General features: G+C 40.8%; 1 protein-coding gene across 2 annotated transcripts in view; it reads right to left on the reverse strand.

Annotated features, from left to right (window-relative positions):
• Positions 1 to 14,207, reverse strand: part of MTHFD1 (methylenetetrahydrofolate dehydrogenase, cyclohydrolase and formyltetrahydrofolate synthetase 1) — a 66,807-nt gene that overhangs the window by 20,894 nt on the left and 31,706 nt on the right. For both annotated transcript variants that reach the window (XM_038405437.2, XM_038405438.2), the window contains exons 11-19: positions 13,345 to 13,518; positions 12,483 to 12,619; positions 12,074 to 12,120; positions 10,014 to 10,121; positions 9,826 to 9,900; positions 7,865 to 7,967; positions 3,695 to 3,771; positions 2,787 to 2,927; positions 170 to 238 (exon numbers count right to left, since the gene is read on the reverse strand). In XM_038405437.2, coding sequence (XP_038261365.1) covers positions 170 to 238; positions 2,787 to 2,927; positions 3,695 to 3,771; positions 7,865 to 7,967; positions 9,826 to 9,900; positions 10,014 to 10,121; positions 12,074 to 12,120; positions 12,483 to 12,619; positions 13,345 to 13,518 — 931 coding nt within the window. The remainder of the gene's footprint in view (positions 1 to 169; positions 239 to 2,786; positions 2,928 to 3,694; positions 3,772 to 7,864; positions 7,968 to 9,825; positions 9,901 to 10,013; positions 10,122 to 12,073; positions 12,121 to 12,482; positions 12,620 to 13,344; positions 13,519 to 14,207) is intronic.

Here is a 14,207-nt window from a genome sequence, read left to right on the forward strand (position 1 = left end):
AACCATTTCACATCCCCCAACTACTGCTTGAAAGAATGAACAGGAGAGGCAGATCCATTTTTACAGGCATCAAATGAAATTAAAGCTTTGCAATTAAGGCTTCATTTTGAGTTTGCCAGTCTAGTGAATGTACATACAGAAGCAGTCCATGAAGGAGTGTACTGCTCACCTCTAACGTCTGCATGAGGTTTGGCTTCACTGCATCTTTCATTAAGACAGTCAGAGCACCAGACACTCCCTAAGGGAACAAAGGAGAACAGAACATCAATTCCCAAGATCTACTAATGTTCATACCATTCTGAAATTCCTAGTCAACACCCAGGCTCTTCTTCCATCATGGTGACCCTTCAAAGAACAGAGCTAGTAGCACTTACTGATGTACCAATTTCACGATTCAGTGTGGCCCACTGAAGAATGCTACACGGTCTAGTCATGCAACGGGGGGAGATCACTGCAGAGAATAAAGACACATGTGGAAACAGTGTATTGTGCTAACCGCCTCAGCTTCTCTTTCAGTCACAGCATTATTTCCTTTCATTGATGATATCTAATCCCATTTAAGGATATACAAAAAAAATCTGTGTCTTTAATGTATTTTTTTTTCATTTTTGTATCTAAATTTATATTTACTGGCCTCAGAACTAATGCATCCAACTGCCACATTCTGGCCAGGTCTGTCTGGCAGAAAATTTTTTGAAGTGAATTTTGGTGCTTGCGAGAAGTGCCCGATTGTCCTCACTGGAGTCTGAAGTCATCTATTTATCCACAGAATAGGCTCAGCATTGGCAGCAGTAGCTCACACCTCCACCCTGGAGCCTCAATCCTTCTGATGCCTGCAAAGGGGGAGTGAGTGATCTTATCTTCATGCACATTCCCCATCTATTAGAATCATTGGAGAAGGCATTTTTGTGACTGACACCAGTCCACTAGGAACTGAACTGAGACCACTACAAAGCCCTGGCAGTAACAATTTTAAGTCACTACCACCAACGACTGGATTTGAACGAGTGAGCTAAGATCCATCATCAGTCCCTTGAACCTTCCGGTCTTTTTCACCGAGACCATTTTATTCTCAGCTGGATTGTAGTATTCAATAATACACAAGGAGAATTTGCAATTATTAAAAAAAAATGACATACTGATTCATTTAATTCCTGTTTCAATCTCACTCTGAGAAGATTTTGTTCGCATTTAATATATTAATTTTAATTTTACCCAGCTCCAGAAGAAAATAATGAAAAACTGCAAAGCAATATTACCGATACTAGACTTCTATATAATTCAGTGGACCCTTTGACAGTTCTAACTATTCCCCCAAACTCCTCAACTGTCTTTGTATCCTACAAGGAACTTGTAGCCATTAAGTTTTGCTCTAAAATTTCTTTCCAACTTCCAAACTTCCAGACAGAACAGCGATATCATTGTTGCTGTCTGTGCCGTATCCGAAGGGCCTGGGCAGACAAGGCTCCCACTGAGTCAGCTAGAGTTTTGTCTGTGTAAGGCCTACAGAGGCAGGAGGAAGTGCGCATATGTGTCTCTTTACTGCATTACATTGCGAGACTGGGCCGGCCAAATCTAGGGGAAGACGCTCAAATGGCAGAGAGAAGCAGTGAGTTACATTTGATGAGATCCTCTACTTTGCAACAATTAGGTAAAGAACAATTATAATTCAAGACTGATTTTACCCAAATTCCAACCAGTATTAACGCACCTCCCTGACAGTGCTGTCTGCCTGAGTAACAAGAACATGTTTCTCCCCTCCCTGAGGTTCTGAACTAGCCAGGCCTGTTTAACTGGGAAAGTCTTGGGGGCAGGAGTTGACATTTGAAAAACTGATTAGTCACACTGCTCCCATTCCTTTCAATGGACACTGTGTGGCAAAATCCCCTAGTGGGCTTTGAAAGCCTCAACCAGGGCATTTTCAATGAAGGGCTTCGAGTTTTAGAACTTAGCTTAATTGTTCATCTGCAGAGCCCAGATCTGCTGAATTTTTGGTCATCCTGCAAAGTGACTATTCCACCAAGATTTAAAGTGGAGCAGGATGGATGGGAGGAGCCTTAATATTAAGATATTTGTGGCAGTTTCTAGTTTGGGATATTGGCCCAGTGGGAGGATTTTTTTTTTTGGTATGTTTCATAAAGGAGCCCACTTTTCTGGAAGGGCTCACTCCAAACAAGGTGAAATAAACGCACACATTTCCAAGCATCTCCCTGTTGTGCCGATTGTGGCCTTCAGCAAACGAGGCTTTTGAAATATATTGTTCCAAGTTCAGCAATGACTTACATCTATGTAGGCTCAGGTGGGTGTCAAAGGGACAGTGCTAGGCAATGGACAGCAAGTGTTCTTTTTAGTGGGAAATAGTGTATTTTTTTAAAAATTTTTTTTTTTGCAAGGCTGTTTTCTTTAGACCCTGTACTCACTCACAAATGGCTGCATTTTTGTAGGATTCACCTTAATCATAATATTTTTTGCCATTGCATATTTCCCCATTAATTCTTAAGGCTGAAACCTGATCTTGACATACAGGAGACTGATCACACACACACACCTCTCCCAGCTGCCTTAGCATCAAGAGGACTCTCTCTCTTCTCAGGATGAAATTTGAGCCTCATTGAAGTCAAAACTCAAACTGAAGTGAATGAGACCAGGATTTCATCCTTAGTTTTCAATAGCCTACAACCCCTCCTATGTGGAACCATCATCTTATTGTTTTACATCAGAGGACTTTCACTTGCAACAAGGAGAGTTTTACATTTAGGGATGTAGCGATTATATGGCTCTCTTACAAGATCATCTGTAGTCACTGGCTCTCCTTTCTTGCTAGAGGCTACCACCATTTTGCCCAGTCGTCTTCTCATATCCCCTAGTCCATCAGTGAGTGCCAAGACTGCCATAATTTCACTTGCCACCGTGATGTCAAACTGGGCCTGTAACAAACAAGGGGGGGTGGGGAAGCGTCAGGGCTGCTAAGCAGAAATTTTAGCTGCACTGAATTCTTGGAAATATATTTTTGTCATTTTAAAAGAAACAGATCTATAGTATCACAACTAAGAGTGCTTAAAGTTCACAGTGTTTAGTTAGGATTTTTCTGCAATTTAAAGAAAAATGCACAGGCATCACATTATTCTACTAACATCATATGAAAATGTATTTCTCTAGGCACATAAGCTAGTTAGTAATGTAGCATCAGAAATCCAGTATAAAGTTTCATGCCAGAATGCATTTCAAAGGGCAATCTATGTAATTGGTCTCAGTGCTGCAGCATGTGGAAAAAAAAAAAAAAAAAAAACAACAACAACCTACTAGTCTCTATAAGAAAGTCAGTCCCTGGAACAGCGGTAAATGGTTATTGCTGCACTAAATAAAATATATTTCCGCATGGCTTGGTTTTAGGTAAACAGACTCTACGCAGATCATTCATGAAACCAACGTTCAGGAAAAGACTTTTTTGGTGACCAAATTTTAAAACCAAATGAGGCAGGTTTTGGGGTGGGAATTTTAACACTGCTAGGGGCTCTGCTTCACATCCTCTTGCCTTCATTTGAACAGGGAGACGGCACAATGCACATTTGTTAATTCCTAGCGGAAGAAAGGCTCACAGAGGTGAACATGACAATTTTATTCAGGGACTGTTTTTCTCCTGCTTGCTTTTCAAAGGGTTAAATGCCCGAAGAGGCAGGAACCAGTTAGTTACCGTTCGCGTGAAGCCTCTCTCTGTTGGAGACTGTCCGATAGTGATCTTCCTCAGGAACCTGTCATTTGTGTCCATCACTGCAGGGAGGGGGGAATTGCAGGGAGTAAAAAAGAAACCACCACATTAAGCTAATACATGTGATTTCAAACTCTGAAATATCCATTCTGTCACTCAGAACACTGACATCACTAAGAGAAGGGATAGTGATGAGAAGGACCATACTCTTTAAAAAACTAAAATACTACTAATAAATATACAACGCTCAAACCTATAGATCTTAAAGCCCTTTTACAAGCCATTACTACATCTTATTTGTATTATGGTAGCGTCTAGAGATCACAACTGAGATCAGGGGCCCATCGTATTAGGTGCTGTACAAACACATAGTAAGAGACAATCCCGTCTAAATAGCTTACAATTTAGGCACACAAAACAAAGGGAACAGAAGTATTATAATCAAATATTAATAAAATCTAGTACTTACATCGTGCTTTTCATCCCTACATCCCAAAGCATTTACAAAGGAGGTCAGTATAGTCCCCATTTTACACATGGGGAAACTGAGGCAGAGAGGTAATATGACTTGTCCATCGTCACCCAGCAAGCCAGTGGCAGAGCCAGGAACAGACATTCAGGTCTCTCGAGTACTGGTCCAGTGTTTTATCCACTAGGTAACACTGCCTCCGCATTTTACAGGTGGAAACTGAAGCAGAGAAAACTCAAGTGACTTGCCCAAGGTTGCACAAAGACTCTGTGGCAGAGCTATGAATCAAATCCACAACTGCAGTCCCAGCCCAGTCCCTTACCCACAAGACTACCCCTCCTCTCTAAAGGTGGCTTGACATTATCCCTCTGGCTGTCTCCTCCCCATCAGGCAACAACAAGAGATTGGGAAAATACTAACAGATGAGAGAGAGAAATAAGGACCTACAAAGAACTGCGTAAAGAAATGCTCAGGCACTACTGTTTTAGTATCAAAGAGTTATCTTTCTGCATTTCATAACAGAACTGGGTGAGAGAAATATTCATTCGGAATTTGCTATAGACTTATTTCCAGCCAACTGGTTGTAAGTTTAAATACTTCACGGTATATTGCCAATGATGTTTGGCTCCCAGAACTTAATGAGACTGATATGAGAACACATTTCATTTCCCATTGCTGAGAGAGATAGGATAATGTCTGGATTCAGTCAAAGAAAATAAAATAAATCAGTCCAATAACTTTTTTGGCTTGCTTTTGCTAGTAAAATTCTAACCAGCCTGCTGCACAGACCAAAGGGATCATATTTTTAAAGCACTAAGAAAGCACAAACCTCAGTCTGTTGCTGATATTTGCTAAGTACATTCCTACAATACCTCCCAAAGGACTCTACTCCTGACTACGGGGGTTTGGATTGCAAACATGAATTTGGATACAACTTGGGATCTTTAATCACACTGGTTTTAGAAGCAACTCTTATAGAATGGCATGGTTTTGTGAGGTAGGAGGTCCTGAATTCTAATCTTAGCTCCATCATTTTGCCTTTCTGTTTCAATTTCCCACACCTGTAAAATAAGGACAGTTGGCTACTGCCATGAAGTTGGGCTAATGGTTATTTCCAGTGAACTCATGGGGTAGAGGGAGGGTGCAGTATCTGTACAGGGATTTGAAGATGTAAAGTGCTATATAAAAGGGGCAGTGTCACCTATTGACTAGAGAACCAGACCGGGACTCAGGCTACCTGGATTCTATTCCCAGTTCTGTCACTGGCCTGCTGGGAGACTTTGGGCAAGTCATTTCACTTTTGTGCTTCAGTTTCCCCATCTGTAAAATAGGGATAAGGATACTGACCTCCTTTGTAAAGCGCTTTGAAATGTATGGATGAAAAGTGCTACAGAACAGCTAGATATTGTTATGTAAATGCCAAGTATGATTATTTTAGGGGATTGAGCCACTGAGTGATTTTAAATTTAAAATTTTGTAAAACCTTTGTAAAAACTAAATTGAAAATTTGTAATGTAATCTTAATATAAAGTTTATAAGAAAATAACTTATAAATGCATTTTTTAAAAACCTGTCACTATTGGTAGGGTACCTTATTTGTATGTTACAGAACTGCCATAGGTAAAAAAACCAGAACACTGAAAATTATATCAGCAAACAGGCAAATAGCTCTACTCACACACACTACTGACCTCAAATGACTTGTGTGCTTAGAGTTAAGCAAGTGAATAAAGTGTTTACAACATCAGGGGCTAAATTTGTATTTTTATTAAAAACTTCACTCTGAGTGGTATATAATGTTTGTGAACATAAGCAAAATTGCTTCAGTGTTAAAAAAAATGAAAAGTCAATTTAGACTTTCAGTACACTGATGCGGTCAACTTTTTGCATATACACAGGCCAATCTTTTAAAAAAAAAATAGGATCTTAAATCCATATTTAGGCACCTGAGTGTTGAATTTTCAAAACACAAATAATTAACTTAGTCAAAGCATTTCAGCTTTCTTAACTCATGGAAGTTCAATATCTCAGAAAACAGGGTTGGTTGCAAATATAGCACAGGATGTTTGCTTGTCAATTTTGTGTTTGAATTTGTACCATTCTCCCAGTTGGATGTTAATGAGTTTCTGGACTTGCCTTTTTAGTATAGATAATGAAACTTCTTAGTTCCTAACTGTAGTAGAATTTCAGATTTTACGCAGATGTTATTTCTACCAAGGCTTGATCTACACAGATTTTGTTGGTGTAACTATTCATCTAGGGGTGTATGTGATTTTTGTTTTTTAACTGCTATGGTTACACCAATACAAGCCCTAATGGGGATCCAGTAATACCAATGTAAAGGTACTTTATATAATGAAAGCTTTTTCCTTTACAAGAAGTGGAATAAAGCATGTCAAACTAGACCAGTATAATAAAAGCATTGTGTGTGTTGACAAGGCCTAATTAAAGAAACAAGTACAAAAAACACACTTCAGCATTGTAAGGCTATAAAATGGTAAGAAAATAAAGAACTAGAAACGTGAAAATTTTAAAAATCTGATTAAAAAAAGAAATTTGTTTAAATTTGTTTTTTTTTTAGTTGATTTTATTGTTATTTAAAAGATTATTTTTATCCACCCTCGTTCGAACTACAATTTAAATGCTCAAGAGACTACATTCTTTTCTTAATGGGATGCCACAGACAGAAGAAGTTTAACATTCACTTCAGAAAAGAGTTATTCAGGCTGAATTACTGTTACTCAAACATTTCTTGCAATAAATAATTAAATAGAGAGAGTTAAGCCATCTGTTCCAAGCTATTCTAGAGGAAGCAAAGGTCCAAACAATGCTGTTTCTGACATTAAAAATCACTGTTTTAATTAATCAGATATCATTTCTTCCTGGCAGTTGTAACTGAATCATCTAGGATAGTAGTGAAATCGGTCAATGAAAAGGTTTAAAATCGGCTAACAGAATGACCGGATTAAATTCTACCACCCAGCTAACACAGACTAAAGAAGTGAAATTAATGGATTGAGACAGGAAAAATAAGAGGCAGTGGGGCAGCTTCACAGCTGGTGTAGGTCAGCAGAGTGAGCTAAAGACCTGACCCACTCAGCGGTAATGCAAAGGCTGAAGCTGAAAGCCCTGTTGGAGTTCCGCAGGGAAGGAACAGTACCATATCTACTCTAGGGACTTACCAGCACAGTATCGGAGCATCTCACAGTCTTGAATGCATTTATCCCCACAACACCCATGTGCAAAACAACTTTGGAAATCTGTCCATGTGACTTGCCCATGGTCACGCAGGAATGGTGTCAGAGCACGGAAGTGAACCTGGTTCTCCCAAGTGCCAGGATGGAGCTCTAAGGACTTCCCTTCTTCTCAGCATGGGGAAGACTAGGCAGCTAACCAGGGCTGCCAATCTTTGTATTCTCTCACTGAGCTACTGGCAAAGTCTGAAATACAGCTTTGGAGCAATTAACTAAATCTCACCTGAGCACATCAAGATTCAAGCCATCTGTGTCAACTGCTCTAGGACTGAGACTGAAAGAAGAGCCCAAAGAGTGAATCTATCCCACTGAGCATGCACAATGTCAGACCCCCGTTTTGCCAGTAAACACAGCTAGCTCCCTGTACGTTTACAACCCCTCTTTTCACACATTTGTCATATTCGGCAGTTCAACTGTCTATTGCTCTGGTACCTCTTTGCCATGTTATAGTGGCTGGATCAATATCCAATCTCACAAATTTGTTTCTCTCTTCATCCGTCAATGTCCCGGGGTCAGTTTTCTCAATACCCAGTTTCTGGGAGGAGGAGAGGGGAAAAGGAATAGTCAAAAGCTTGAAGGAAATGAGCCTGTATTAAAATGAGGAGCCTTTGTGCAGCAGCTTTTCCCATTTTTAGCAATAAATGGAGGGAGAGGGTGTCTCCCGAGAGCTACTTCTCCCTGCATAAAGCAGCAGTGGAGAATCTGTTTCTGAAGCAGTGTGCCACTAGGTAATCACAAATTCTGTCAGAGGGCAATGCATATAATACAGTCCCTCCCATCAGAGTGGGTGTCAATGTCAACACAGGTACAAGACAGCTAGTGACATTTTAAAGAGGAAGGGAAGCCCCCTCCATCTGCATTCCTAAGAAATCATGCAAAACTCTACCTTACATGCCAGGTTCTAATCATCAGTCTCATGTATTTACACCGATTTCTCATTACTTGGCCTGGGGGGGGGGGTGTCATTGCACACTGCCATAAGTATTAAAATACTGTTTCTTCAGCATGCTAGATACAGTGCACAAAGGAGGCATTAAACTATTCAGTCACAAGATGGTCAATATCCCAGAAAGCCCTGCCTGAAGACCAGGAACTTGTTGAAGATGGGCAATTTGCCAAGATGCTTAACAGAGAGGCATTATCTCAAGGAACCCGATTCAAGTACAAGCTTAGAAATGAGTGAAGCGATGGAACTGATTTAGGAACAGCAAGCATTTTATTTAGACAGCACAGTCCTACATGTCACCAGAAGAGAGGCAAGAGGGACAGGTTCTCCTCTGTTGCTCTCCCAAGTACCAGGGGTTCTCAGAGGCAGCAGGACTCTGTTTGCCACCTTTACATCCCCTTCACAGCTCCACATTACAGCCAGCAGCTCTACAGCAGCAGGGGACTGGCCAGGGCTCCCTGCAGAGCCTGTCAGTAACACTCCATATAATAGGCCTGAGCACTTGACGTGACATAGCCCAGCAAAGGAGGAGAGACTGAAACTGGCAATCAAATGTGAGCATCACATGGTGGAGACATTACAGCCAGTTAATGATACAAAAACGTAGAGCCCTCACAATGAGACTGTTGTTCTTGCCCTCCCAATGGACACCTGTTCTGGACGTACAACATAAAAGTAGTCGTACAATTCTGAGTGCCTCAGGCTATGTTAATAGGTAGGCCAACTGATTAACCAACAGACAACTCCAATAACTTTCCCTGAACCTACCACCTAGATGATCTTGTCGCTACTGTGAAACAGAATTGCTAGAGACCAGGAACACATGGTGGCCCATGCTTTTTGCTGAGCATTAGACAAACGACTCCATTTGCATCCCAAGTTCTAGTCATTTAAATGATCATTGAACAGCTGTGTACCTAGATGAGTGGAATTCAATAGAGTATTTTTCCATGTAAAAACTGACACATAGAATGTGCAAATAAAATACCTCTCTCCTTTTTTGCTCAGTTTGTATTAAAATACAATTTCCAGTAGCTCACATTCAAAAGGCTGTGTTTGTGTTCACTGCCACAATAAATACCACAGCAGGAAATGTTCATCTTCAGTTACGACTGTGTATTTGGGGCAAGGACTATTTACTTCTGAGTTATGCTGCATCAAGGACACTGAAACAACAGTTGATTATTTATAAGGGGCCCTTGTTTCTTCCTAATTTCCTTGTAGTTTACTCATTCACTGAATAGCGTATAAAGTTAGACTGAACCCTCTTCAAGGACAGGGCTGTGACGTGTCTTTAGCTGGATTGTGGGGTAATGCATTTTTGGATGCTGCGTAAATAAATACTAACAAACAGACCAATGTAAGGTTTTTGTAATTTATCTTTTCACAGGGTAAAGACGACACATACAGAACAGTACTTGAAACCTAACAGGCTTGATCAACTCACCTGCAGTCTTCGGATCTGAATATCAGAGAACTTCCTAACACCATTGATCAAAGGCACCAAGCGGGTATAAAGAGCCTTGAAGAATGAGAAACAATTAGCAGCTGCAATGTGTCCAAAAAATCTTGGCAAAAGAGACTGTGCTCAACACAACACAGAACAGAACAGAAATCAACCACATCATCTCTTACCTGATCAGACTGAGTTTGCTCATGGAACATACGAGCATCAATAGCTGCAGCTACTAAATTATTGGCTGCTGTGATGGCGTGGATGTCACCAGTCAGGTGGAGGTTAAACTACAGGAAAAAATGGACATCAGTTATTTCACGCTTCTTTTACCTTTTTTTTTTTGGGTAGTTTGTTATAGCCAGATGGAAAGAGAAATATTAATAGCAATGTTACTGGGAGAGCGGCAGGGGGAAATTGCTCCGTGCAATATGTGGAACAGAAGATAGAATTCATCTAAAACAGAAACATGCCACCCCCACATTTATGTCATTTTACAAACTTCCTGAACTAAGTGTTCAAAATGAGTTTCTCATACAAGAGTCAGTTCCCTCAGCTCTCCCAGGATCATCAAGAGAAGGTTCACTCAAAAGATGGAAAAATATGGCTATACTGCTTTGTTGTTACCTTCATTTGAGACAACTGATCTGATTTGTGCAGCATAGTGGGAGTAGAGGTTAGGATTTACAGCTGCTTCTTCTGGGTTTGGCATATAAAAATGGAGGGTCGGGGGGGGGAAGAGAAGGGGATGCAGTTAGGGCAATTATGCATAGCAGGAGTGAAATGAAGAAGGGAGACAGTGTTAGAAAAGTCAGAAGAGATGACAGCAAGAGCCATAAAATCTTAATCCCACAGACTCCAGAAACCTCAATTACTAAGGCCTTAAAATGGAGAAAGCTGAAAAATACAGTAAATGACACTGAATAGCCATGTACTAATCACCAGAGGCAATCTTATTCTAATACACAAATGTGCCATTGCTTATTGCCTTATTTTGCACTTCTTGTTTTAATGTTCTCTACTAGCTAAGCTCTTCCTGGGCTGGATATTGTTTGCAAAAGGTATCCACCAATATCTCAGAGCCTGTACTGTGATGAATAGTTCTACAGACTTTCAATTTAAAAAAAAAAAATCCAAAAAAAAATAAAAATCATGTTTTGATTAAAAAAAAAAAACTCCACAAGATTGGAATTGATTTTAATACCACAGAGGTCAGAGATAGATCTTACCTATCTTGTCTGTTTTCCAGCCACAGCAGGATTGTTCCTTATTATTATTATAATTGTATATGGGCAAGCGTTTTGGCCAGTCTAGTTAAGTGGCCCAAGTGACTGGGCTTCCACAGCTTCCACTGGGAGATTATTTTTCCCCTTCCTTGAATTCAATAATATACCCCTCAGTACCATGCTAACTAAATCTTTGCCCACCTTCACATTTACACCTTTTGTGGACTGGACACATGAATCTTTCCCTACAGTCCCCTTATCATTTCTGCTGATCTTCCTTGAATGCCCTCCAATGTGTCACCATATTTCTAGCAAACAGAGCAAATATATTCTAGGTGTATAACACAAGAGACATTGCTTTCTAACTCCGTGCCCTGCAATGCTGTGTGTATAGATACAGCCCCACCTTGCCTCCTGCCAAAAAACCCAACCCATCACATTACCTTTGCTGCTGCCGCATCACATTGCATATTTCTGTCTAATGTGCAGGCCACAAGCACTGCTACGTCTTGGCCTTACTGCTTTCAAAGTTTCCCTTACCCATTGTACGTTAACAAATCAGACAATTATGTAGAAGTAGCATACAGAAATAGTGTGTTCCTGAGAGTGTAAACAGTCACTGACAGTGCTACTCAACTCTCTTCCTCCTTAGATCTAAAAGTGCTTTACAAAGGAGGGCCATTGTTACACCCACACTACAGATGGGATATTGAAGCATATAGAATTAAAATGATTTGCTTATGGTCATGCAGTGAGTCAGTGATAGAAATGGCAAGGCAATCAAGTTCTCCTGATTCCCAGTCCTATACCCTATTCGCTGACCCATGCAGCCTTCCATTAAAAACAATGAAAGATTAACTCCCTCTGTCCTTAAAGTAGCTTTGCTGAAAGAAAAGTCAATACCCATTCTTAGACTTTGATCTTACTACAAAGAAAAGATTTCCAACAAGTTGACTACAGCCGCTCTCACCACGGTTGAACATTACACAATCAATAAGGTCTTGTGTCAAAATTACCTCCTCCATGGGGATAACCTGTGAATATCCACCACCTGCAGCTCCACCTATACAAAGGCATAGAACGAAGTAATCAAACCATGCTCATTAATGCCTCCTTAGCTTTGAACACATTTGCTTAGCCATTTTAAAAATGTCTATTATTGAACAAGTATGATTAAATGCTGTGCTGGATTTCAGTGTGACTGTATCCAAAACTTGCTTTCTTTCTAAATAAATTAGATTCTCTCCCCACATGTATGTGTAACTCTAAATGATCTCAGTGGGGATTACACACCTCTATACAGAAACAGAAAACACCCTCTCCTAAGAGTTGAAATTTCTAGAACACCCATCGGCTGAATGTGCCTTCCCTGCTACTCTTCTATCCAACATGAATGGCTATCAATACGATGCTGCCAAGTCATACCTTTTATGCCAAAGGTTGGTCCCTGAGAAGGCTGTCGGACACAAGCAAACACATTCAGGTGGAGATGTGCTCCTAAGGCTTGAGCCAGGCCTATCGTAGTGGTGCTTTTCCCTTCTCCCAGGGGCGTAGGTGTTATGCTAAAATACACAACAAAGCAGCTGCATATAAAATACTTGAGACCAAGAACTTAGCAAGATTCAAAATGGGATTGGACATCTAATGGATAAGAATATCCAGTTATCAGAGTTAACGCTAACACATATTTTGGACGGGATACAAGACCTCATGCTTCAGAGCTCAAGACTGCCTCCTGTAGTTAGAGTTCAGAATGAGTCCTAGAGCTTGTCTACACTGGTGCAGACTAGAGGGGTGCATATTTTCATTCACTCAAGTATGCTGTGCACTAACTGGCCTGTGTGCACCCTGCTGGTGAACACTAGAAATTCCTTAGTGTGTATTGACAGTCCCATTTCAAACAGTACTATGTTAACGTAACTAGGGAACTTCTAGTGCTCACCAGCAGAGTGCACACAGTCCAGTTAGTTCATACTAGCATGTCACAATCTAAAATTTACACCCCTCTGGTGTGAACAAATCTATGGTGTAGACAAGCCCTAAGCGTGGAGCCAGTTTATCCTATGGCAGCGATTTTACACCATCCTTTGAAGCCTCTAGCACCAGCCACTGTCAGACAGGATACTGAACTAGATGGACTCTGGATCTGATCCAATTCCTATGAATTTGCTCCAAGTTGCCTCCAACATTCTTAAAACTATAAAGCAAAGCAACAAGACTCCTAAACCCTCCTCCAGAAATCTACACCATACTCCCCAATATCACCTTTAAGGAAGGAACAACCTACCCTGTTACAACGACATATTTGCCATCTGGCTGGTCCTTCAGGCGTTTGAGAGTAGACAGCAGGACTTTGGCTTTGGTCTGACCGTAGAGCTCCACCTCTTCGGAGAGCAAGCCGACTTCTCTAGCAAGATGACCAATGCGCTTGGGTATGCAAGATCGAGATACCTCAATGTCGCTTAAAGAAAAGAGGAGGTGAATCTAATTTGCTGAAGCATGAAACCGCCTGCTTCCCAACAGGTATAGTCCACAAGCACCCCAACGCAGGATTTAAAAACTGAAATCTCTAAGCTTTACAGCTAAAGAAGTCAATCTGCCCAAGGAGGTCCCCTCAGCCCATTGTAGTATGGGTAAGGACATCTCCCAAGGCAGCTTTGCTACTGATGCCTGTTACTTGGGAATTTTCTAGTCTTTCCTGTGACATTTCAAATACTTTCAAGTGTTTGTTATTAGCAGGAGCTCTAACCCAACAACTCTTATCCCACGGTGCTCTTGCTATCTCAGACTTCAGCTCTCCCAAGGTGAAGGAAGGCATCTCGCTATTTGCTGATCTAACTGGCCCCAGCAGTCTCTGCCTTGCAAGAGGGCTGAGAAGATTTGCATTTGTACAGAGCTTTGAGGCCCTGATTCAGGAAAATATTTAAGCACATGCTTAAGTCCCACTGAAGTCCATCAATGTGACCTATGACCATACATAATACCTTGCTGAACTGAGGTCTCCATGTGTAAATGGCTATGTAAGTGCTAGTAGTACTGCTCTGTGATAGCATCATTGCCCTTAAAAGCAGCTTGCCATTATCATACAATTATACATATTTTAAAAACTACGATGTTGCCACTTGCGTATTGGCCAATACCATAAATTGC

Source organism: Dermochelys coriacea, chromosome 6 (assembly GCF_009764565.3).
Source record: "Dermochelys coriacea isolate rDerCor1 chromosome 6, rDerCor1.pri.v4, whole genome shotgun sequence".
NCBI classification, from domain to species: Eukaryota; Metazoa; Chordata; order Testudines; family Dermochelyidae; genus Dermochelys; species Dermochelys coriacea.